This window comes from Lycium ferocissimum, chromosome 8 (genome assembly GCF_029784015.1).
Source record: "Lycium ferocissimum isolate CSIRO_LF1 chromosome 8, AGI_CSIRO_Lferr_CH_V1, whole genome shotgun sequence".
NCBI classification, from domain to species: domain Eukaryota; kingdom Viridiplantae; phylum Streptophyta; class Magnoliopsida; order Solanales; family Solanaceae; genus Lycium; species Lycium ferocissimum.
This window is the reverse complement of record NC_081349.1, coordinates 28,563,282-28,587,577: the sequence shown is the minus strand read 5'-3', so window position 1 is coordinate 28,587,577 and position 24,296 is coordinate 28,563,282. Positions and strand designations below refer to the sequence as shown.

The 24,296-nt window shown below is 34.5% G+C and overlaps 2 protein-coding genes across 5 annotated transcripts; both read left to right on the top strand.

Moving 5' to 3' along the window:
* The first annotated feature begins 2,810 nt into the window (after positions 1 to 2,810).
* On the top strand, positions 2,811 to 15,130 carry LOC132067827 (serine/threonine-protein kinase 1). 4 transcript variants are annotated; one of them, XM_059461182.1, is made up of 21 exons: positions 2,811 to 2,928; positions 2,986 to 3,211; positions 3,792 to 3,853; positions 5,103 to 5,467; positions 7,133 to 7,221; positions 7,318 to 7,425; positions 7,565 to 7,672; positions 8,797 to 8,887; positions 9,283 to 9,335; positions 10,152 to 10,214; positions 10,358 to 10,402; positions 10,614 to 10,649; positions 11,254 to 11,309; positions 11,614 to 11,695; positions 11,804 to 11,926; positions 12,058 to 12,160; positions 12,730 to 12,874; positions 13,072 to 13,276; positions 14,225 to 14,425; positions 14,512 to 14,597; positions 14,806 to 15,130. In XM_059461182.1, the coding sequence occupies exons 1-21, from the start codon at positions 2,843 to 2,845 to the stop codon at positions 14,903 to 14,905; spliced, it is 2,433 nt and encodes an 810-aa protein (XP_059317165.1). In that variant the 5' UTR covers positions 2,811 to 2,842; the 3' UTR covers positions 14,906 to 15,130. The 4 variants fall into 4 exon arrangements, with proteins under 4 accessions (XP_059317165.1, XP_059317163.1, XP_059317164.1 ...); XM_059461180.1 differs by having other exon boundaries at positions 14,512 to 14,681; XM_059461181.1 differs by lacking the exon at positions 3,792 to 3,853 and having other exon boundaries at positions 2,986 to 3,264; positions 14,512 to 14,681.
* A 1,135-nt stretch (positions 15,131 to 16,265) lies between these two features.
* Positions 16,266 to 19,858, top strand: LOC132067826 (uncharacterized). The gene is made up of 5 exons (XM_059461179.1): positions 16,266 to 16,582; positions 18,266 to 18,330; positions 18,425 to 18,600; positions 19,118 to 19,226; positions 19,339 to 19,858. Exons 1-5 carry the CDS (start codon positions 16,333 to 16,335, stop codon positions 19,639 to 19,641), a joined length of 903 nt encoding a protein of 300 aa, XP_059317162.1. The 5' UTR covers positions 16,266 to 16,332; the 3' UTR covers positions 19,642 to 19,858.
* The last annotated feature ends 4,438 nt before the right edge of the window (positions 19,859 to 24,296 follow it).

The following is a 24,296-nucleotide window of genomic DNA, read 5'->3' as shown; positions in this document are numbered from 1 at the left end:
ATTACTCTCAAGTAATGATCTAATGTATTGTATAATTTTACAACCAAGAGCGAGTTTATGTTAATAGATAATGGTGTCTAAGCTCTCATTGAAAGTTTTCTAACCAAATCAATGAATTTCACTCTAAACTTTTCCAAGCCTTAGAGTGTGATATTAAGTATTACCAATTGAATCTCAAGTTAACTTTTCTATTCCTAGCTGAAGTTATTAGATGAGGTTTAAAGCCCTAAGTTCTTGCTAATTGATTTTTCCCAAGTTCAATTTTCCTCTTCAGAACTCAAACCGATGTGGTGAGTCCTAGGGTTAGCTAATTCCTTAAGAAACATTAAAGAACAAGATTAATTAAAAAAACAAAGACCATTTCATTAAAAATAAAAACCATTCAATACATACAAAGAGTTTTAATCCAGACTTTAACAATGCATATTTCCATAAACAAGTTTCAAGTGATGGAATAAAATGCTACACGCTTAGATATACAATACAAAGTAAGAGTTCTTAGAAATGGGTAAAGAAATTCTCATTGAGTGCCTCCAAATCTTCTCCTTCAATAGTGTGGTTGATGAACCCTAGCTCTCAACAAAGAACTTGTTGTCTTTTTATTCTATTCAATCGCAAAACGTAAAGCATCGACGAAATTAGGTACATGGTTTCTAGTTGTTTATGGTTAACTCGGTGGGGGTATTTATGGTTAAGGCCACACGAGCCAATAAATAAATGTCTCCTATTTAATTAAAGGTGTACACGTGTCTTCTCATAATTCTATTAAAAGAAGGGACATTTTTAATCCTACATTTAATGTTATGGGCAATTGGAGTCCAACAAGTGGAAGGAGGACGAATTTAAGTCATTTCTAATAGTGAAGTGAAGGATATTTTTTAAATTTTCCCAATAATAACTTTTCTACACTTTAAACATGTAAGTTATTTGCATTTTTGTTAATTATCATACAGGAATTCTCATTTTTTTATTTTAGTTTGTTTACTTATTCTTCCTGGTTCAAAATTATCTTAAATTAAAATAAATATACTATGTATTTTATGGTATAAATGTAGTATATGACAAATTCAAGTTATTGTTATAAAGGTTACAATTGTATATTCATGGAATAAATCTGTTATATCGAAAGAACTTTTTGTGATTTTTTAATTAAATATAAATATTTATTTATAATATATGTATGATATAATTTTGGTATATCTGAAGCATACCACGTTAATTAGCAAAGTCGTTTATTAAAATGGAGAGGAAGTTGGAAAGTAATTGTTGTGAGAGGAGAGATCTTTCGAGCTAAAAAATAGGAAGAAAATCAGTTGGTTTAGTGGAGAGTAATTTGATATGGTATCTAATTCTAACTGCTATTGAATGTTGACTAAATAATTCTGCTAACATTGCGTAAATAATTTTATGTTTTTGTATAGTTATGTTTTTTCCCCTAAAAATTACCACATCAGATTGCCACGTAATATTAAGCCCATCAGATTGCCACATCATAACCCGACCCGTATATTAAGCCCATTAATATTATTTCAACCCTTTGCCCTTTTTTATTTCAGAAAGGGAGCGATTAGGGTTCTTGAGAGAGAAAAAGGCGCCAATCGAGTTCTTCGCCAACCTTATTTTGGAAACAACATTTAGTGACAGTGGCACCACCACACTACTAGAGTTTTCTTGTTCCAAGTACTTATCAGGAAAACACTGTATAAGTTTGTGGGGTCTCATTGAAACAAACACACAAAATTATGGCTTTTTGTGCATATGCATTTCCAGGAATTTTGAACAGGACAGTGGTTTCAGATCTTCTTTGAATAGGAAGAAGAGACGAACAATAAGAGCAAAAAATGCTCTGACCAAATGCCATATTCACCCCAAAGTCATGTTTCATCAGTTTGCTTTTTAACACAAGAACATCCAGCTTAATGAAGTAAGCACAAGCCAGTTCACATTTGCTAAAAAACTTACTGCTTCCATGAAACAAGTTAATATTACGTGATGGAAAGGACAAATTTGATCTCAAACTTTAACGAAGAGCAAATTTAAATTATAAATCATATTTGAAGGGTGCGTTTGGGAGAATTGAATTTTTGATCCTTTACAAACTTTATTTAATTTTATAATCTTTTTACAAGAAATCTTTATTTTTTACATATAAAAAATCTATAAAAAATCATTTTTTTCTATTAAAATAATAAAAGGGCAAGAAATCTTATTTTCACGTGTTATGCAAATTTGACCCTTTATCCAAAATAAAATACAAAAAGTTAAAAACAAGGAAAATTAAAAAAATACCCTCTACTTTGGAAAAAAGGGGAAAAATACATCTGGGAAAAAAGGAAAAAATAACCCCACATCCTTAAAGCTTTTCAAATATATCCTGTTTCGAGGAATTATCCCCTAAAATAATCCAAAATTATTTTAAAACTCGAAAAATAAAATATTAAGAAAATCTTAATATATCATCTAACTAAATAATATATCTACATTTTTTATTCCACACATAGGTTTGAAGCTTGAAACTTTCGAATAAATTATTAATTAACTTGATTTTATTGAATAAATAAATGATGGAGTTGTTTTAAAAATGATTTCGGATTATTTGAATAATTTTCTTCCAAGTATATCAGAAAATTTTGTAAGTTTGCGGGGTTTTTGAAAAAAACATAAAAATATTTTGTAATATGCATTTTTTTTTTAAGGAGAGTGGTATTTTTGAATTTCTTTGAATAAAAACAACATAAAAACACTGTATACCTTCTGGAGTAGAATTAATTATGCAGTCACCATAGATAGATCACTGGAACTTCCATCAACACACTTCACACTCACAGACAAAAGGTCAAAAATGGAATTTCGTCCCTCTTCATGGCGATCTCGTAAACCACCACCACCAGCAAAACAACAACAACAATCCGACAACATATACTCCACCTTCATCACTCACAACAACAACAACAACAATAACAATACAGACAACATTTACGCTACTATGGTCGTCAACGATGACGTCATCGTAGATGATGATGACGACGACTTAAACGACGACGAATCGTTACCTCCTTTACTTAAACGCTTACCTAAAGACTTTGGTGGTGGTGGTGCTATAGATTCAGTTTCTGATGATGACGTGGCATCCATTTCTGGTACTATGATTGTGAAAACTGATCGCAGTTCTAAATTCAACACACCTAAATTACAACCTCAACAACAACAAACTGCTCGTTATATGTCGTATTGGGATCGAGATGACAAAACCCCTGTAACAAGGTGAAAGGAATATTAATTACGCTCTATGTCTATTTTTTGCAAATATTTACGCCACGTAGCCCATTTTTTGAGTTTGTTACTCCATTTAGCTCATATTTGTGTATAAACTCTTTTTATACACTTTATATAGTGCTTTCCCCCAGGTATAATGTTGTATAATATTGTATATTGGGCTACATGGCTGTAATAATTTATGTCGGAGTTCTAAATTCAACACTCCTAAATCATAACCTCAACAACAAACTGCTCGGTATATGTCGTATTGGGATTGAGATGACAAAACCCCTATCACAAGGTGAAATGAAAATTAATTACAGCTCTATGTCTATTTTTTGCAAATATTTACGCCACGTAGCCCATTTTTTGAGTTTGTTACTCCATTTAGCTCATATTTCTGTATAAACTCTTTTTATACACTTTATATAGTGCTTTCCCCAGGTATAATGTTGTATAATATTGTATATTGGGTTACATGGCGTAATAATTTATGTCGGAGTTCTAAATTCAACACTCCTAAATTATAACCTCAACAACAAACTGCTCGTTATATGTCGTATTGGGATCGAGATGACAAAACCCCTAGCACAAGGTGAAATGAAAATTAATTACAGCTCTATGTCTATTTTTTGCAAGTATTTACGCTACGTAGCCCATACTTTTGAGTCCTTTTAATATAGTTGCTAGTTGTAGTATTACTCTTGTAGTTTCTTGTACGTCGATTATTGTCTTATTTTATTGTAGTTATTTCCTTTTTGAAATGCTTTTTCTCGAGCTGAGGGTCTAGTGGAAAAAACCTCTCTACATTCCAAGGTAGGGGTAAGGTCTGCGTACACACTAACCTCCCCAGACCCTACTTGTATGTTGTTGTAGCCCATACTTTGAGTTTGTTACCCGATTTAGCCCATATTTGTGTATAAACACCTTTTATACACTTTATACAAGGTTGGTGCATTATGTATAGTGCTTTTCCCCCCAAAGTATAATGCTGTATAATGTTGTATATTTTCAAAAGCTGTATATTTTTTTAAAACAGGGAAAATTGCGCCCTATGTCTATTTTTGAAAATATTTTATGCCACGTAGCCCATACTTTGAGTCTGTTACCCGATTTAGCCCATTATACACTATTATACACTACTTGGGGAAAATTACGCTCTATGTCTACTGGGAGAAAATATGTACATCACGTAGCCCATACTTGAGTACCCGATTTAGCTCATGTATGTGTATAAACACCTTTTATACACTTTATGCAAGGTTGATACGTTATGTATAAAGCTTTCCCCCAGGTATAATGTTGTACTCCCTCCGTCCCAATTTAAGTGTCTTAGTTTGATTTGGCACAAAGTTTAAGGAATAAAATGAGACTTTTGAATTTTGTGGTCCTAAAGTAAAGATGTGTGTAATGTACTAAAATGTCCTTTGAATCTTGTGGTTTTAAACTTGCCGTGTAGGATGTTTGAATTGTCGACTTACTTAATATAGAAAGAGACACTCTTTTTGGGATAGATCAAAAAAGAAAGGAAGACGTTTAAATTGGGACGGAGGGAGTATAATATTGTATAATGTTCTGTAATATTCTATATTGGGCTTCGTGGCGTAATAATTTATGTTGGGCTGTATATTTTTGAAAATTGTCTGGATTTTTGTTCATAAACTTAGAATAAAAATAGCTAGCAACACCCCCATTTATGATAGTTCAAAACCTACTTTTAACTCAACACTGGAAAACATATTCCTATATAAATTTGACTATAAATCCTAACTAGACATGGATTAAAATACCAAATCCTAACCAATTTTTGTTTTCTACAACTTTGAATTATTTTTTTCCAACAGAAGAAGATATCAGGAAAATGAGGACGATGAAGATGAAGATGAAGATGAGGATGAAGATGAGGAAGGTAGATTCTCAACGTTTGTGGTGAAGAAGGATAATGAGTTTGATTCGGGGACAATGGTGAGAAGAACTGTTAGAGGTGGAAGTAATGAAGGTGTTGGATCAACTATGAATAGAGCAGTGGCTAGTATGCAAGCGGTAGGGGAGATTGGAATTGGGAGGCAGAGAAATCGTGGCAGTGGGGAGGAGGAAGGAGGTGGTGGTACATTGAGGCCGCAGGGGAGTAAGATGTCGTCGAGTTCAATACCGGATAGTGTGACTAGGGAAGATCCTTGTACTAAGTATGAATTGCTCCACGAGCTAGGTAAAGTTTGGTTTGCCTCTTTATTTGCTTTGAGATGATTTCAGTAGTGACATTTATCTGTTATGCTTTTTGGTAAATTTACCTGCCTTTTTCATATAGTATATCTATTTTCATTTCGTATATTTTGTTGTAGCTCTCCTTATTTAGTAGTATCAGCTAGTATGCGCATAGTATCTTATTCTTCACTTAACTTCTACCTGTTGCTTCATTTGACTTGTTCATCTTGCTATTTTGTTGTCGTTATTTCTCTTTCAATCCTGCGTTGATTACACTTGTCTACCGGAAACAGCCTATCTACCCCACAGGGTAGGGGTTAGGTCTGCTTACATCCTACGCTCCCCAAACCCCACTTGTGGGATTACACTGGGTATGTTGTTGTTGTTGTTTACCTGCCTTTGTCATGCTTTACCCAATCACTAGTTATAGTAAATGCAATTTGTTATTTGAGAACCCCAATTTGTCTCAAAAGATATAATTTTTGGAAGGGTAAGTATTATTGATGTCTAAACAAGCACTAAGAAAGTGCTGTAGTTCAATCTAAAGGGAGCAAAAAGGAAAATGTAAATCCTGGCTATCTATCAAAAGATTCTATGAACTGTAACAGGGTGTCTGCATCTTCAGCTACATTCAGCTTACACCAGAAAGAAACCAAAAAAATACAATCAGATAATTTCTAGATTGGATTCCTTTAACCGTCAGAACATCTTTTATTTCATTATTTCCAAGTACTCCACCATATCGCAGCAGCTATGAGTTCCAGGCTTTCCTTAGGTGCTTGGGGAATCACTTTCTCTTCCAGCGTAGGAGTTGGTCTGCTATTAATTTGGCATAGACCATTGTCTTAAAAGAGATTCTCCCTTTGTTTCAATATTCTTGTCTGGTTTGACTTGGCACGGAGTTTAAGAAAGTAAAGAAGACTTTTGAATCTTGTGGTCTTAAATTAAAGATATGTAGAATATACCAAACTGTTCTTTAATCTTGTGGTCTTAAACATGCCATGTGGGAAGTTGAAATTAAAGAGTTGCCAAAAAAAGGAAGAAGCATTCTTTTTTAAACGGATTAAAAAGGAAAGTAAGACAAACAAATTGAAACAGAGGCGTATTATTGAGCGTTGAATGAAATAGGTCCAAGTAGAGCAGATTCAGCAGAACGGAAACTAAGAATTTATATAGCTGAGACTAATGTTTGGTACTGAGACATAGGTGTAGTAGTAGTTGCTATTATTTGGCTGATTGAAATAATGAGTATTTATGTAGTGAAGTTTTTTGTGAAATCGGTTTATCAAGCAGTGCTTTGTGGTAGTTTTGCACTTGATGAAAGATTTTCTCTTTATTAAGAGAGGTTAAAAAATTGTATAATGTCGACTTGTTTTGATATACTTCTGATAATTTTGGTTTTGAACATAATCCTACAATAAGTCCAACAGTTGTGAATCTGAATCTCATGTGAAGCGATTCTGTCTTATCTTATGAATGAGTATGATATTGGTTCTGTTAGACAAAGTGCAATATTGAGTGTAAATATTAGAAGAATCGGATGGTGGTGCTAATCTGTGTGACTGGAAAACATTGGTGGTGCATTTGTACTTTTTTTTTAGTACCCAACCATAATGTTTATTGACATATGATTGAAGTGGCTGAAATTGGAGGGTTTTGATAAACACAGGGAAGGGCTCATATGGGGCTGTTTATAAAGCTCGAGACTTGAGGACTTCAGAAATGGTTGCCATCAAAGTCATATCATTATCTGAAGGGGTATGCATACTCTGTGCTCTAGACTCTAATGTTAGTACATGTCAGGTGGTTTAATTGTTCCCTCTGTATATTTATAGATATATTGCTTCCTTTTAGGAGGAAGGCTATGAAGAAATTCGAGGTGAAATTGAGATGTTGCAGCAGTGCAGTCATCCAAATGTTGTTCGCTATCTTGGTAGCTACCAAGGAGAAGAGTACCTTTGGGTATGAAGGGTCATCATTTCTTTGGACAATAAAATTAGCAAGTGTTTTGAGTTCCGTTTCTTCCCTTTTATAATGTCTGCAAACTATACTAGAACTATTCAGTTTATTTGATTTATGAGGAACAATAATTTGTTGGCAGATAGTAATGGAGTATTGTGGAGGCGGAAGTGTTGCTGACTTAATGAATGTGACAGATGAGCCTTTAGAGGAGTATCAAATAGCATTTATTTGTCGAGAGGCATTGAAGGTATGCTTGATTTCAAATGTTCTTTTAGGGTATGCTTGTAAGTTGTATGATACTTTTGGTCATGCACTTGACCTTTTCTCTAGGGATTCTCTTCCCCTTCATTGTATTCAAATTTAGATTGTTTGCAAAAGCTAGCTTGGTTTACAAAATCCTACTTAACTTCTCCTTTACCTTTGCTACCAAAAATAATAATATAAATGCTCCTTTCCCATCCTATTTTGCTTCTCCTAGGTTCTTTCGATTTATCTCCCTACTAAAACATAGTTAAAGCTTTGAAAACGCTGAAGTTTAAAAGCATAATAACTCTATGCTTATCCTTAAGGTTCCTCGACTAGTTACGCTGTTCCTCCTACATTTGTAACTCGTAACTTGTGACTCTACTAGAGGATGTTGTAAGATTGGGGCTTCCTTCGAGACCTTCCTCTACCTTTGTAGTGGAGATAAAAGCTATTCTTTGAAGATATTATCTTTCCAAGTTTAGCCTAAATGTCTAATTGCGTGGACAAAACATTGCCTTGAATATTTTGATAAAACATAGTTAGAAAATGGTTTCTCCCTTTTGTTGGCATATGCCACCCCATGCTAATCAATTTCCTGAAAATGAAACAATTCTGAGTGACCTTATATTGTGGCACTGCACGTTTAGAGTTTGATGCTACTATCGAAGAAATATTCTAGTACTAAGTCCACCTCTAGTTCAATGTTTCTAAAAGCAAAAGGGGCAAAAGCGACAAAGTCCATGGGGCTTGAAGCGAAAAGCGTGAAACGTACTAGGGGAGACTTAAACATAGCAGACGTATATGATTTTAGTATTATCATAATCAATATTTTGACTTTTCATTGAAGTAAATAACTTTCTCTGGTCTTGAGTTCAAAGGTTTCCTGTATTTTTCTACCATTGATTTTGTTAGTCGGCTTCTAGAAGGTTAATGGAGAATATGGTGCAGAGACAAGATGCTGGTTCCCATATTGAATCATTTTGAACACGTCTTGCTATTAATGTGGACTTAAATGATTAGAGAAGAATATATTTTATGATGTCAAAACTACTTAAAATATCTCTCTTTCAAAAAGCTTTTTAGCTTTTTGTATTTTCATCTGAAGTAATGTTAGATGTGATGTAGGGCCTCTCCTATCTGCACTCTATTTTTAAAGTACACAGAGATATTAAAGGTGGCAATATCTTGCTGACTGATCAAGGGGAGGTTAAATTAGGTGAGTGCTTTCTTTATCTTTAGTGTTAATTTTGAATTGTTCATACTAATTATTTATTGTGTCAGATCTTCAAAGTGTGGTTAGTTTCTTGTTTAGTGTATCATAAAATTGAATGGAAAAAATGTTCTTGTACTTTAAGAATTTTTTTTGAAAATGTTCTTGTACTTTAAGAATTTCAACTAATTATTTGGATTAGGTGTCGTGTTTCCATCCAAATTATACATTACATATCGTGTACTGCTTCAAATTCTGATTGCCTACTTCAACTGAAATTTACTTCATTTGTGCTGATTCAAATTACAACTGATCAGAATCTTGTTAGCTAGTTTTGAAGGAAAGGTTTTTGGATTTTACATAACCTGGAAAGCTGGAATAATTTGTCAGTAAATGGGCAGGTGATTTTGGTGTTGCTGCGCAGCTGACTAGAACCATGTCCAAACGTAACACGGTATGTATTATGCCATTACGCTCAATCTATTGGCAGTGTTCAGGTGATTCTTGCAAGTATTTTAAGTCAGATCCCCTTTTTTGGTGAAGCAAAACAACAAGAACAACATAGCCAGTATAATCCCATCAGGTGGGGTCTGGGGAGGGTAGAGTGTACCTCTTTTTTGGTGAAGCAGAAAAACAAAAACAGAAACAAGAAAACAAGAAGCTGTTGCTCTATAGATGGCTAATTGTTAAAGAATCCACTGCGTAAATTCCTTTTCTGCCTTTATGATTTGGCTTGCCATCACTCAGTAATACCTTCTGTATGGCACTTTTCTCTGGTTTAAACTTTTATATTCATTCTGGTCTATTCAAAGTGATGCGATATCAAAATGTACCTATTTAAGGTGTTTGAAATTGAGGCATGCACAAGTATTACAGTGTAATAGGTCTGTCATTATCATGTTCAGTTTCTTGAGATATGTCTTCATTGTGTTAGAACTGAACCAATTAATTGACATTGGGTGCTCAAAACCTTACCCCAGTGGAGACGTCTCGTCCACTAGTTGTTAGTGGGTTGATGATTTCAGTTGCTCTGGCTATATACCAGGCAATAAAGGGTCACTACACTTCTATTTCTATTCCTTGAGTGTAGACTCTAAGATTTTATCAGATATTTGGGGGTTCTCCTGCTGTTTCAATCCAGCCAGATTGCTCTGTAGTTTCTGGCTGCATTGCATTCACGTTTCGCTAAGTTTGGTTAACATGGCAAGTAGTTTCTGACTTGTTATTTTTATCTGTTAAAAGTTCCTGATGTTGGTGCATTTATTTTCAGTTTATTGGCACTCCCCATTGGATGGCACCAGAAGTTATTCAAGAAAGTCGTTATGATGGAAAGGTATTACTCTGCTTTGATTTCCATCTTTTCAAGCTGGTGCTTAATGGAGTTCATCTGAATCCCAATAACTTGTGCGAAGTACGCTGGCGTTGTGCAAAACTCTATCCTTTTCATTTTTCTGATTATTATCTGATATTTTCCAGGTGGATGTATGGGCTCTCGGAGTGTCTGCTATTGAAATGGCGGAGGTACATCTAGTTGAATCTCTGAACTGCCTTTCTTTTTTATATTCATTTTTTTGTTTGTTTGGAATTTCATCTGAGGCTAGATGTGTTGTTGCAGTACTGCTGGAGCTGAACTAGATGTACCTCCGCTGGTTCAGCTCTAGTTGAATCTGGTACTAGATGTAACTTTGCCTCCGCTGGGAGCTGAACTTTCTTTCTTATTTCCTTTTTACAGGGTCTTCCACCTAGGGCAACAGTGCATCCAATGAGGGTTAGTCCTTTACTTTAACTATTTCACAGAGACATGCATTGCATGTTTATGTCATTTTGATAGATTTCACTTTCATAAAAATTTGCCATGACAATCAAAGTTGATCTATAATTCTATATTGTTGATTCTGCCAGTGCATTTGTGTTTTCTAATGTTATGAAGCATGTTTGGATGAAACTGAGCCTGGCAACACCTTATGAGTCTTCCGTATGTGGATTAGTGGAACCTTTTTCTTTTTCCGTTACATGTTTGGAGCAGATATGATGACTGGCTGCTCTTTGTAGAAATTTATGTTTAATGTAAGATTACATATCCGTTATGCGGGGAATTCCCCTGCTAGATCAATAAATAGTAACGTCGCCAAAAGAAATTATCTATTGTAATCAATATTATATTTCAAGAATGCTCCTTCAAGTACAGAAGTTTGATCAACGTTATCTGCTTCAGTATGTTGACAATGGGAGTATAATCGATCTACCAGGGATGTATGCTTATAGATTGAGTTGCAAAAGATTTGGTCATGCTTTATAATTTAGAATCTCCTCTGGACTCCTCAAGTGAAATTACAGCTTCAGAAAGTTGATATATCTGTAACTTTTGATAGGTGCTATTTATGATATCCATTGAACCAGCTCCAATGCTTGAGGATAAAGAGAAATGGTTTGCTCTCTACTCTTTATGTTGGTTTCCATTGAACTGTTTATTTGTTTGTATCCACTCTCCTTTTGAGGAAGAATTCCTATTAAAACTCTTTAATTCATGTCATTGCAGTAGTCTTACAGCAACTATATATATATCAACTATGTATCACTGTTTTATCCAAATTTATGAATCCTTTGTCAGTATAGTAAAATCATGGACAAGATTCTAGTTGCCATCCTTCTCTTCCTTTCTCTTTGGAGAGAATTATATCTCAGTTGGTTTTCTATTGAGGAATTTGGAAATGTGGTGTTGATTATTTCAGGTCTCTTGTATTCCATGATTTTATTGCCAAGTGCCTTACAAAAGACCCCCGACTTCGTCCAACTGCCTCAGAGATGCTAAAGGTATTGTACAAGTGTCTACTGTCAGTTGGCAAATTGTTTTAGTTGTTTACCTCCAGAGGTGTGTGGTCTTTGGCATATACTAATTTTTCTTCCATTTACCCTGAAAAGCACAAATTCATTGAAAAATTCAAAGCTGGAGCTTCTGTAATGATGCCGAAGATTGAGAAGGCCAAGCAAATTAGGGCATCAATAGCCTTGGAAGCGCAAAGTGTTGCTGCAGAGACTCCCGATGTATGCCTGATTAATCTCTTAATGAATTTTGTTGACGTTTCGTTTTTGAACCAGGATGGTCTCTCCCCACTCTCCATACCTTCTTGAGAAAGTGAGATTCTGTTCCTCAGAGCCTTTTTCTGTAACTTCAGGTAATGGGAGGTCCAAAAGTGAACGATGAGTTTGGCGATACTGTTCCCTCTAAGCCTAAAAATGATGAAGCACCTTCTACAAGCTTGGAGCCTGTGGGAGAAGGTAATCTGCAGCTTCATCTTGCATTATATATTTGACTGATGTTCTCTAGGAGCTTCTGTTCGTTGCGAGAGAGGAAGAAAGATACAATTGATAACGAGAAGTATCTGAACATATTATGGATGTTCAATTATCTCATTTTTATGGACAATTTGGAGAAGAATATATCAAACATATTGAATCCCCTTGGCTTCTTTGTGTGTTTACTTCTTTATATTTTGATTCTCTTTAGCAAAAATCCTGGCTCCAAGACTGTTAACTCTAGTGTAGTAAACTATTAGAATATCTTATCTCTATGCTAGTCAAGGGAGTAGTCTTAACTCTTAATTGAGGCAATTGGGAGTTACTTGGAAAGATCCATACATCATTGGCAGATCAATGATCCTAGTGGATCATGGTGACTGGCAAACCCTGCAATTTTTTTCTTAAGCTTACTATATATTATTGGTGAAAATATTGAACTCTATTTCTGAAAATATTGACTTTAATATGCCAGTTTGTCCTGAACGCTCGTAGTTGATTTTAGATAGTAATTAGTCTGAAAATAAATTCTATTGGATCTGTTATACCAGGTGATTTTGGGACTATGATAGTCCGAGATGGAACTGATATGGATAAAACAGCTAGTCAAATCAGAAATGCAGAAGCATCATCTACTTTCCGGCGTGCTGGAAGTCCTTCCAACCCCACTGTTGCTGGCAAATCAAATGTTCCCTGGTATTTTTTTTTTCCTGTTAATCTGATGATCATTTAGTGCTGAGGTGAAACCTATTAAATCAGAAAAGTAATTCATCCTTTCCACTTAAATTCAGCGTTAGAAACTTTTTTCTGAGCACGTCTTCTCACGGAGATGACCTTAGTGGTACTCCATTCTGTTAGTCCGTTTCCTAAATAAACTGAACATTTCTTGTCAGGCTGCTTAATGATGTTGATGTCAGTTCACCCGTTGGAATGTCCCAGAGACAGAGCATGCAAGTTCCTTCCCCTGGAACCTTACCTTCTCCTGATCCGGGCCTTAAGGGAAGTACTACATCTCAATCAACTGTTAGTAGTGGTGGCGGCGGCTATAATACTGGAACCTTGGCAAGTGAAAGTGTCAGTCGGAGAGCATTGGACAAGGTAAGTGCTCAAGCATGAACTCTGCAACACACTTCTCTTTATTGGAAAGGGTGAAATCTCTTTCTTTTTCTACCCTTTTCCATAATATGAGGAGTATGTGTTCTGTGCTATGCTCTTTAAGTTTTCTGAATTGTCAACTCACTGAAGTAGTTTAATTTCATGGAAAAACTATCTAAACCATCAGTTATCGGACTAATTCTCACAAAGCGTCTTAACATAAAATCCTGATCCTACATTTGTATTCAGAAGTTTCATCACAACTGATGTGACATCTGTAATTCTCTGTTACATAAGCAGAGAAGGAAGAAGACACGGGCTAAACTTATAGCTGCAGTTTTGAGGTTTCACGCTTTAACTTTTAGTTTGCACTATAGTATTAATGATCTTTTTTTTTTTTGGTTTTTGGTAAAGGTTACAGAATAGTATTAGTGATTTCCGTTATTCATTGAGCCATATCTCCTGAAAAAAAGTAACACATTGCATCTAAAGCACATTCTTTACTTTCTCAAACTCTATCCACGGAGTAAATCAATGACTGCCCTTTATTCTTATCTCTCCTCAATTTCTCGATCAATTGGTTTTGGTTGTCACAATGAAATATTTATAAAGTGAGCCTCTGTTTCGCTGGGCTTACATGTGGGGTTAGGCTTGTCAGTACTGTAAATCGCTATGATTATTCAAGATTTCCTTTAATGTAAAAAGACATCCTCCCACTAGCTATATTTCTAGCTCTGTGGTTGAAATTTATTTCTATGCATCGATATCTCTTACATTGTGGTTTCGCAACATGAACTGAATCTGCCTCTCCGTCCGTTGACATTAACCTCTACTTTGCCTTGTTATAAGATCTTGTTTCTGGCTGTCACTGCATTATTTCATTTTTCTTTGTCCGTGCTTGTTCTGGTTACAAGTATGATTCTGACTCCTGCAATTTTGTGCACGTATCAGCTTTGGTCCATATACTCGGCTGGTAACACGGTGCCAATACCATTTCTAAGAGCAACTGATATATCACCAATTGCACTCTTGTCTGATGATGTGCTTGGGGACTGGCAAAGGGATGATAGTGGGCAGATTGCTGTAGAAGCAATGCAGGAACTCTTCTCCGGTGATCCTCAATCCAAGAAAGGCCGAAGCAGACAGAACGAGGTCCTCTTGCCGCTTCCTTAAAAAGACTTCAATTTTGCTTTATTTCTTTCTATCTCCTTTTATAATCATTAATTGATGGATTGCAGGTTCCTCTTCCTCCAAGTGTATACCAGAGACTAACCTCGAGTCCTACACTGATGAATCTTGCTCAAGCCTTAGCGTATCATAAGATGTACGATGATCACATAATAATTGGAGAGCAATTTATTCAAATATTTTCCTTCCATTCGACTCACTACTATGTCCGGGACCTTAGGTTTATTATTACTTGAGTTTTAGTTTATTAGATACTAGCAAAATATGTCTAGACATGGTTGTGTTTCAACGTCCTCTCCTTGTTAATGTCCAAATGAATTGATAATCTGAACTTTTGAATGTAGGTGCTATGAAGAGATGCCCCTTCAGGAAATGCAAGCATCTCAGGAACAACAAACCATTCAAAACCTCACCGATACACTCAGAACTATTTTACGACTGTAAATAATTCTTAGTTGAAACAGTTTTCTTCGCTGTGTAAATCTAGTTATGTTTATTTCTGTTTTTTTCAATCTAGTTGTATGTTCATTTCTTATCCGGTTCTTATGGGATAGTGTTCTGTCTTCAGCTCCAGACCAAGCATGCACAAATGCTGCTTCACTTACCTGAATATGGTGGATATTTAAGCGACTTTTTATTACATTTCATACCACCATTTTTGGATCCAAATTGTGAGCTCTTATCTTTCTTCCAGAAATAGATCTAAAAATTAAATAATCTACTCCAACTTGAATACTCCCTCTATTCTAATTTATATGAGGGTTGACCTATTTGGGGAGTCAAACATTTCCGATTTCGTCAAACAATGGCTAATCTATCTCGATAGACGCCGTGCAGGTTTGTGTATATGTGAAAGAAAATGCTTCAAAGCCCAAAGGGGAAACAAATGAATACTCCTTTTGTCTCAAATTATCCGTCGTGCACATTCCTTAAGAAACATTAATTAGGAGAGGGTTTTAACTATTTTATCCTTTATTGTGTATTTTAAATAATAATAACATCACATCGTATTGAGGTGTTTATAGTCTTGAGGGACAATTACTATTAAGTTTAAAATGTGATTGAAATAATGAATTTTATCATAAACTTTTAAAATGACAAATAAATATTTTTTGAAAATCACACAAATAATTGGAGACGGAGTATTTTTAAGAGATAATATCTCAAAATGGATTAAAATATTAACCAGGTTTTGTTTTATACTCAAGAAGTCATACAATTTTGTTTTCTAACTCAAAAGTCACTTAATTAAGTGCACTTGTTTCAGTTAATTATGAACATTTTAACCTTTATTTTATTTTAATCCAAAAGTCACTCAACTAAGGGTAGTTCACTAAGAAAGTCACTCAACTTTATTTTTTAACCCAAAAATCACTCAACTTTATTTCTAACCCAAAAGTCACACAACTTTATTTTCTAACCCAAAAGTCACACAACTTTATTTTCTGACCCAAAAGTCACTCAACTAAAAGTAGTTCACTCACAAAGTTACGCAACTTTGTTTTCTAGCCCAAAAGCCACTGAACTATTGGTATTTGACTTAGAAAATCACCCAACTTATTTAAGTGATTTTTAATTAAATTTTGTTGACATGAAATTCTTATTTAAACCCAAATGTTTAAGAAATAAAAAGATACTCATTTTAACCATTTTAGTGGAGTTACTTTTGAGTTAAAAAATAAAGTTGATTGACTTTTTGAATAAATCATACATTGAAATTAGAACCATTTGTATGGGTTAAATTTGATCTTTTTGCATAGTACAGGGACAAATTTGACCCTTTCCCATTTTTAAATAGGTGTTTGTAGAGAGTACTGAAGCAGAAACAAAACCCACAGTTCCTTTTACAGTTTGCAATATAGAAGAAGAAAATGATGATAAGAAATAAACTTAGTAGCAAAATGAACCTTTTTTTGCTAAACCCTTTATTTTCTAAGCCTCTTTATCACCATCACCATAGTTTTCCTACAATACAACAACCAAACAAAGCCTTGCACAATCTTTGTAATAGTTTGCCAAATTGTCTTTCTTTTAAAAAACCCATTTCAGCTTTAAGGTGCTTAAGCTCTAATTCTTCACAAGAATTAACTCCTGAGAAAAATGGAAATGACCCACTTCACTGTATGCTCTCTTGTATCCTTTTTTTGTGTGTTTATGTTGAGTTGCTTATTAGGTGTTTGATAAATTGTTTACGTTGTGCGAAGCAGTGGCGGATTCAGAATTTTCTCTAGGGGTTCAAAAATATAAAAAAGTAAACAATCAAGAAGCAAAGGGGTTCAACATATACTATAGATATACACAAAAAATAATTTTAACCTTATATATACAGGCTAGTTTTTCGCCAAGGGGTTCCAGTGCAACCCCTCAGTGTTATCAAAAGCGAAAAGCGCAAAAAAAGCTCTAAGGTCTGTTGGGCTTTAAGCGCAAAGCGCAAATAAAATGTGGGCTTTGATGAAAAAAGGCGCAAATGGAGAAAAAAATATATAAATTTATATGTTTAGTACAAGACTAATAATGAATAATAAATATATGAACAATAAAGTGAAATATCTTAGTGCAATACCTGAGTACTAATTCTTTCAGAAGAATTAACTCCAGAGAGAAATAGAAATTACCCATTTCACTGTATTTTTTTGTTTTTTTGTTTTTTTGAGTTTCTGTTGAGTTGCTTATTAGGTGTTTGATGTTATGCTTATTTAGTGTTTCAAAGTCTAGTAGCTTTTTCTTAACGTTGAGGTGATTCTTTGCTTGTTATTTCAATTTACAAACAACGATGATGATCCCGTATACTCCCACCGTCCCAATTTATGTGAGAGAAAGGAAGACTTTTGAAACCTGTCGAATAAAATAAGCCATAAATATTTGTGGGGTTGTAAATCATTTCATTAAGGGTAAAAGTGAAAGTTTTAAGTTAAATTGTTTCTAAATATAAAAATATATCATTCTTTTTGGGACAGACTAAAAAGGAAAAGGAAAATGTATCACGTAAATTGAGACAGAGGGAGTAGATGTCAAGCCAGCCCAAGTTGTGCTTAAATTTTGTTTTCAAGAAAACTAGGTTGTGAATTTCCCATATGAAAGGTAATACCTTTACTTGGTAGGGATTAACAAAATGCATCTATTTTATTAGGCTTATATAGTTATGTGTTTTTAATACTGGTGGTGGTGTCCGGGGTAGCTTGTGCACATCATAGACTATTGCCTCCCACCAGTATAGGTACTGGGTAACTTTGTCCACCAAGGCTATCATGGTCTCTACCACTTTATTGACCGTTAGGCAACACCTTAGTCTTCTATTATTATGTTGGTGAAGCAACAAATGAAAATGTTGACCTGTAAGGCTTGGCCAGTAGCAGAGACAGGAATTTATATAAGGAGATTCAAGAATATGCTAGAATGGGACAGTTAGGATGTGAACTTGGCACTTAAAGCTATTTTTGAGACCCCTTCACTATTGCACTTGAATTTTTCGTTATGTTAAGCGGATTTGACAATTCATATAGAACAAAAATATTCGTTTTTACCCTACTTATGCGGTATCATTTTTCAACGAAGGGGATTCAATTTGTTCCCTCCTCCTAGTGAGGCTGTTTCTAGCGGTAGAGTCCCCCACCACCAACCGGTAGATTGGAGGTTTTATTCGTGTGGAAGTTAATTAGAAATGTTCATTTACCATGAGAAATATAAGGGCGTTTGCTCCATACTTGTTTCATATTCTCATTAAAATGAATTTAGTGAATTTTAATCAAATTCGTCAAGTTATATTCTCTCACAGAGTCACACTTCGTGTATTTATGTTTGAAGATGAAACGATTGAGGACGTAGAACCAATAGATTTATGGGAAGATGAGGAGGAAGCTGACCCTGAGGTACATGATCTTACTGATATATTCAATTTGATTTCATTTTCTGCATTTCTTTTTTGGTATATATGTTTAAGTTGATTTTAGTTCAAACTTTTAGATTGGGGATGGAGGTGATGGTGGAGGAATTGTCTTGCAAAGTTGCCCTTGGGGTGAGCAGGCATTATCTATAGCACGTGATGTGCTTCTACAGTTCGGTGATGACACGGAACTCTATTCATTCAAAACCAGTCCACGCGGATACATCTATGCCAGATTGGACAAACTTCCAAATGAGTAAGTTGTTGATTTTGCAAAACAGGCTTCTTGTCTATATCGTACAACTCTGCATCTCTCTCTCTTTCATAAATGATACAGAGCATGCTGTGCCTGATATCTCTTGTTGTGGTCGCTCTTTAAAATTCTAATTCCAATGAAAGAACAAAGATGCCAATAAGTGAGAGTAGTGTAAGATAGTATTATTTGTGAAAGCATGTCAACATTTTGGATGTTCCAAAATAGAATGTGCATTATAACTTGTGATGGATGACTAATGGACTTGACCTCTTAGTTATAGGTAGTTATAGGGTCACATGTATAGTCAATTACTTTGATATGCGAAAGTCTGCCTACCAAAACTTTTTCTCTTTGTCCTTCTTTGCTTCTTTTAAGAATAATTTCTGGTCAAGTTATACAATCTCTAATGAACTGAAATCAGAGTTCATATCTTGTCAGCAATTTTCATTTAGGTATCGTACTCGTGTTCTTTTGATATCCTGTTCACCGTGGTTGTGTAACATACTATTTACATCAGATATGGCTGTCCAAGTATGGATGCAATGGAAGAATTTAGCCGCCAATACAAGAAAAGGTTAGATGAAGCTGGTGCACTAGGGAAAATTCCTGATGATCTGGCCCTTGAGGTAACTCTTAAAACAGTGTTGTCTTCTCTTTCTGTGTTCACAAAGACAGAAATTTGATAACGGTTTGGGAGCATTAATTTTTTAAACAAACGTTCTCTCTTGTGATTTTAAGGTATCGTCTCCTGGTGCTGAGCGGCTACTAAAAGTACCAGATGACTTATCCCGCTTCAAGGACATGCCTATGAGAGTTAGCTATATAGAAGAAATGAACTCTAGAAACGTTGATAAGAACGGAATATTCTTCATGGAATCAATTGATGCAGAGTCAGGGAGCTGTGTGTGGAAGTTGGCGGATGTGAAGGAGAATAGAGATCCAGCTGCCAAAGGAAGGCCGCTAAGCCGTAAACAGAAAGACTGGAGGTTAAAACTGCCTTATGCAATGGTTAAGAGGGTAACTTTGTACCTCGATTACTGAATTCTATCTCATTATTATAGGACTCAAGATTTTGATTATATTGAAATTTTTAAAGGATTCTAGGATATATTAGTAAATTGAATTAGTGCTGCAACTTCCCTAGCTGCACATGAATGCACAGAGAAGACCCTCGCTCGAGTTCCTTGACATTGACTTGGTTGCTACTTGCTAGGAAAAATGTGAGTTCTCAGAGTCAATAGAACTAGTGTTCCTTCATCACTCTCTAGCATACCGAACTTGTGGAAAGCATGATTTTAATATATGCACTGACAAAGAGTAGCTCCGTAGATTGCATATATAAGTATAGGAATCGAATCCACAACTATTGATATTTGAACCCAGTGTTCTCAAAGCCACCGTAAAAGCTTAAGCTAAAAGGTCTGTCAACCGTATGTTGTGGCTGTTTTCCTTCTCTATTTTGTTTTGCTTTCCTGATCTTGTGTGTGTGTGTTTTTTTTTTTTTTGGTTCTTTTTTACTAATTCTTGTTTAGACCACAAGAAAAAATATGAGACAAAACTATATAAGTTGGCATCAAGTTTATGAATCTCTATTTTGAGCACTTTCATTTCAATGTTCCATAATAAGTTTTAGGATTTTCGAAAAGGTTTTTTTTTTTTTTTTCAAATTCATAATTATCCCTACACAGAACGTAGAAAAACTTGTTACAGATGGAGACGTCCCGATAATTGATCATCATCTCTTTGCCAAATAATGAGCGAAGTGCATATAAACGATTTTGCTGCTACAATTTAAGTTATGATTTAAGTTTATAATTTTTTGCACGCTTCAGACATCCTGTCTTTGAAATCTTGAAAAAACCAAACTTTAGAGTTTAGACAACATGGACGAGTTAAGGCATTTCTAAAGTTAGCCCAAATAATGCATTATCTGCGATATTAGCCCAATTAGAATGATGTATTGGGCCCAACAGTTTTAAGTCTCAATTTGGCCCATGTATGTTAAGGCTATTCCCTTCTTTCATTTGAGCATGAATCTATTGAATACGTTGTCGTCAAGAAATCCAAGAAAGAAGTTGTCCCAAGTACTCCATTCTCATATTGATGTTTGTTCCATTCTCATATTGATGTTTGTTCCATCTCATGTTGAGTTGTGTATAGATGTACAGAGATACCCCTGGTTCATGTGCTACCTTAATACCCTTGATTCCCACTTAGTGGTTGTACGAACTTGCATCACAGTTGGGATAGACAAACCTCCTCGTAAGGGAAATTCTCTAATTGTATTTGTGTGGTTCTGGTTGTGGGACAATGAACGAAGTAGGGAGTTAATTGTGACCTCTCTTATGTGCCATAGTATCTAGAGCGTCGAGTCTCCTATTTGATCATCTAACGCTTCTTGTAGCCGTCTAAGTTAGTTGTACTCCTATATGTGACGAAGTGTAAGTTGTAGCTTCTTGTCCTTTAAGAGTTAAGGGGTCGTTTGGTTGGGGCCCATGTATGCTATCCCAGGATAAGTGAATCTATTGAATACAAGAAATCCAAGAAAGAAGTTATTCATCTAACCTTCTTGTAGCCGTCTAAGTTAGTTGATAAAATAACACTACAATCCCGGATAACTATTCCATCCCACCACAAGTGATTAAAATAACACTACAATATATTATCGCGATTTTATCCCAATCAAACGTGGGATAAACTCATCTCAAATTTAATCCCGAAATTATTTATCCCTTATCCCAAACAAGCCTTAAGAGTTTCCCGAAGGCCAAGTGTTAATTGGAGTCTTACTTTATGGAGATCAAACTTTCTCAGTTGCCCAAAATATGATAATTCTTTTTTTTATTTTTTATTTTTATTTAAGAAAACCAAGAATGGGAGGGGAAAAAACAACAGATGAAACAAAAAATCAAAATCAGAGAAAGAGGAAATGTCCATATTTGGAAACTGGAAAGTAGGTATATTAGCTAAGGACTAACTAGTAAGCAAACAGTAGAATACTGGTCCACAAGCCAACAAGTTATTTATTCTCAATCCTTTCATATGAGATAGACCTTCCTTTCCTCACTGATTGACCACTTCTTTATTAGGTACCCAAACCTACCACTCAAGTTTAAAGGGGGAGAAAAAGTTATCTCAACCCTTACTAGGACATTGTTTTTTTGGTCTTTTTCCCTTCCCGTGCATATTTGTATTGGAGCCTCGATTAATCTGGATTAACGACGTTTAAGGCTAATTAAATGGGGACGCACTCCTTGCCGGATTGTTTCTATACCTGGAGCTCGAACCAAATACCTCCGATTAAAGGGTGGAAGGATCCTATTCGGAACTATATGGAGAAATCTCCATATAGGGATCAATCCAACCTTATTTATGAAATGTCACATTATTTTTAAATTCTTTTTTTTTGGACCTTTTAACAATTATTGTAAACGTTATCTTGATAACTCAATATAGTAAAACGAAGTATGAAAATAAATTTTTGAGCCGCAATTTAGTCATTTCAACTTCATTATACACCAGTATTTGAATTAGGAGAAAAATTTACAAATGATCACTTTTCAGCTCCTGTAATTGAAAATAACTGCTATCATGGAGTCTTCATTTGTATAATTTAAAACTTCATGATACGGACTATTTTTAAATTGTAGAACATGATATCTCCTCACCTTATTCATGGGGATTCCCCCCAAAAAATTAAAAAGAATAAAATTATGAGAGACAAACAAGCTTAGATGGACCACATAATTTTGATTGTTGAGCCGCATTGGATTCAAAATATCTCACAAATGCTCAACCACCAGTACCTATCATTTTTTTGGACCTGTCCACCATTCTCATTCAATTCTTTGTTCATCTTCTTCTTTACTTCTCTTCCTATTTTGTCAGTCATTTACTCTTTCATATAGTACTTCACAAAGGACTAAAACATGAATATCGTGAAAAAATAAGAAAATATATGGACAAAAGGTTTTGGCTAATTGCTGAAATAAATGTACAATATAATGTGAAGTTTCATCATTTATGTTAGTCCCATTCCAAATTGATGATGAAAATAGGAAAATAAATCAATTTATGAATCTTTAACCTAAGGATTATAGATACTGAATTACTGGTTGATACCGCTGGTATGATGAGATGAGTGAGATTCCTCCATCCTTAATAAAAAATTGTAAGTTCGAGACGAGAATGAAGAAACTCATGGTAAGAAGCGTTTTCCTCTTTATAGGCCCTACACGAAGCGAATCTAAATTAGTCTGACCGGTGAATTCCGGACATCATATGATTATAGCAACAAAAAACAAAATAACGTATACAAGACTAGAAGGTTATTAGGAGTCTATAAAAACAATGGTTGATATAAGATTAAGAGGTTTTTCAATATGGAGCTATTACAAATGAAAGGAACTATCAACAGAGGTGGTAAGATAGTTGAAATTTCTTGATTTTGATTAGCGATCTCGAACTTGAGTTTTAAGAATGAAAAATCTTTCAGTATGAAGCATTTTACTCCTTTAATGAGCTTATTTTACACAAATTTAAATTAATCTGGCTAACTAATTTCAGATTCCCTATAGTTAAATAAATGAAATGAAAGGACAATTATGAATTAGATAGGAAAAATCTAAAAGAAGATAAGCATGTCTGCCCAAGTTAAAGAAAAAGCAAATGTCAAAAGGGGCCTTGTATGGACCCCTACAATTTATTGAGTTCCTAAATTCAAGTAAAAAGTCACTATACACGGGGCGGATCCATCATAAAATTAACGGATTCGGTCGAATCAATAATTTTGGTATAATTTTATATTTATGTTTTAAAAAAATCTTAATATATATAAATAATTTGTCAAAAATTCAATAAGTAAAAATAATTGTGGCCTAGATGCACACACACCTATACGTAATGACTTATTCTACATTGATTGTGACAAAGGATAAGTATTGTTTGTTAGAAAAATAATATTTTCTATTTAATATCTCAAAAATAATATATTCTTTATTTTCTTAATATTTATTTTGTTTTAATGTCAGTCAAATATTTTATTGTTCAAAACGTTTTTAATTAGCCTTAATAGCTTATAATATGTTATTTTGACAAAGGCATATGATCATATTGAATAGGCCTTCAATGGCTTTTATTTTTGATACGTTTTAAAACGTTGATTTTTGCTATAATATATATATAATAATAATATATGTCAAAAATTCAATAAGAGAAAAAACATAATTGTGGCCTAGATGCACACACCTATACGTAATGACTTATTCTACATTGATTGTGATCAAATTTTCCTCGGATAAGTATTCGTGATGAAGAAAAGTATCTGTAAAAGCAGAAAAAGAAGAAAAAGACAAAAACAACTCTGATTAATACTTATCTTTCCAAAACGTTCAACCCAGTATCAACTGGATTGACTATAATGATATCAACAATAGTATTGTGGAAGTCGACTCAGTTTTGGTGGTTAAATGGTTAGATGAATCATATGATATCCCTTGAGAATTCTTGTAAGAGGTGAAATATATGAAGAGAATCATCGATAAGAGAAACATAAATGTCCAGCACTGTTTCAGGGAAGCAAACACAGCAATTGATATTTTAGCTAAATTTGGAAGCAATACACAATATAGTTTGATAGCTAACTTGTATAATTCAATGCAGGAAATTTCAAGAAAAGCTAGAAAAGCAATGAGAAT

What these genes read in the sequence shown, in the direction of transcription:
- LOC132067827 (XM_059461180.1), top strand. Translation starts at nt 2,843, where the DNA reads ATGGAATTTCGTCCCTCTTCATGGCGATCTCGTAAACCACCACCACCA. An exon ending in TTGCTGCAGAGACTCCCGAT is followed by an intron (nt 11,927 to 12,057) that starts GTATGCCTGATT and finishes CTGTAACTTCAG; the next exon opens with GTAATGGGAGGTCCAAAAGT. An exon ending in GGCAAATCAAATGTTCCCTG is followed by an intron (nt 12,875 to 13,071) that starts GTATTTTTTTTT and finishes ATTTCTTGTCAG; the next exon opens with GCTGCTTAATGATGTTGATG.
- LOC132067826 (XM_059461179.1), top strand. Translation starts at nt 16,333, where the DNA reads ATGATGATAAGAAATAAACTTAGTAGCAAAATGAACCTTTTTTTGCTA. An exon ending in TGGAAATGACCCACTTCACT is followed by an intron (nt 16,583 to 18,265) that starts GTATGCTCTCTT and finishes TTATGTTTGAAG; the next exon opens with ATGAAACGATTGAGGACGTA. An exon ending in TTGGACAAACTTCCAAATGA is followed by an intron (nt 18,601 to 19,117) that starts GTAAGTTGTTGA and finishes TATTTACATCAG; the next exon opens with ATATGGCTGTCCAAGTATGG.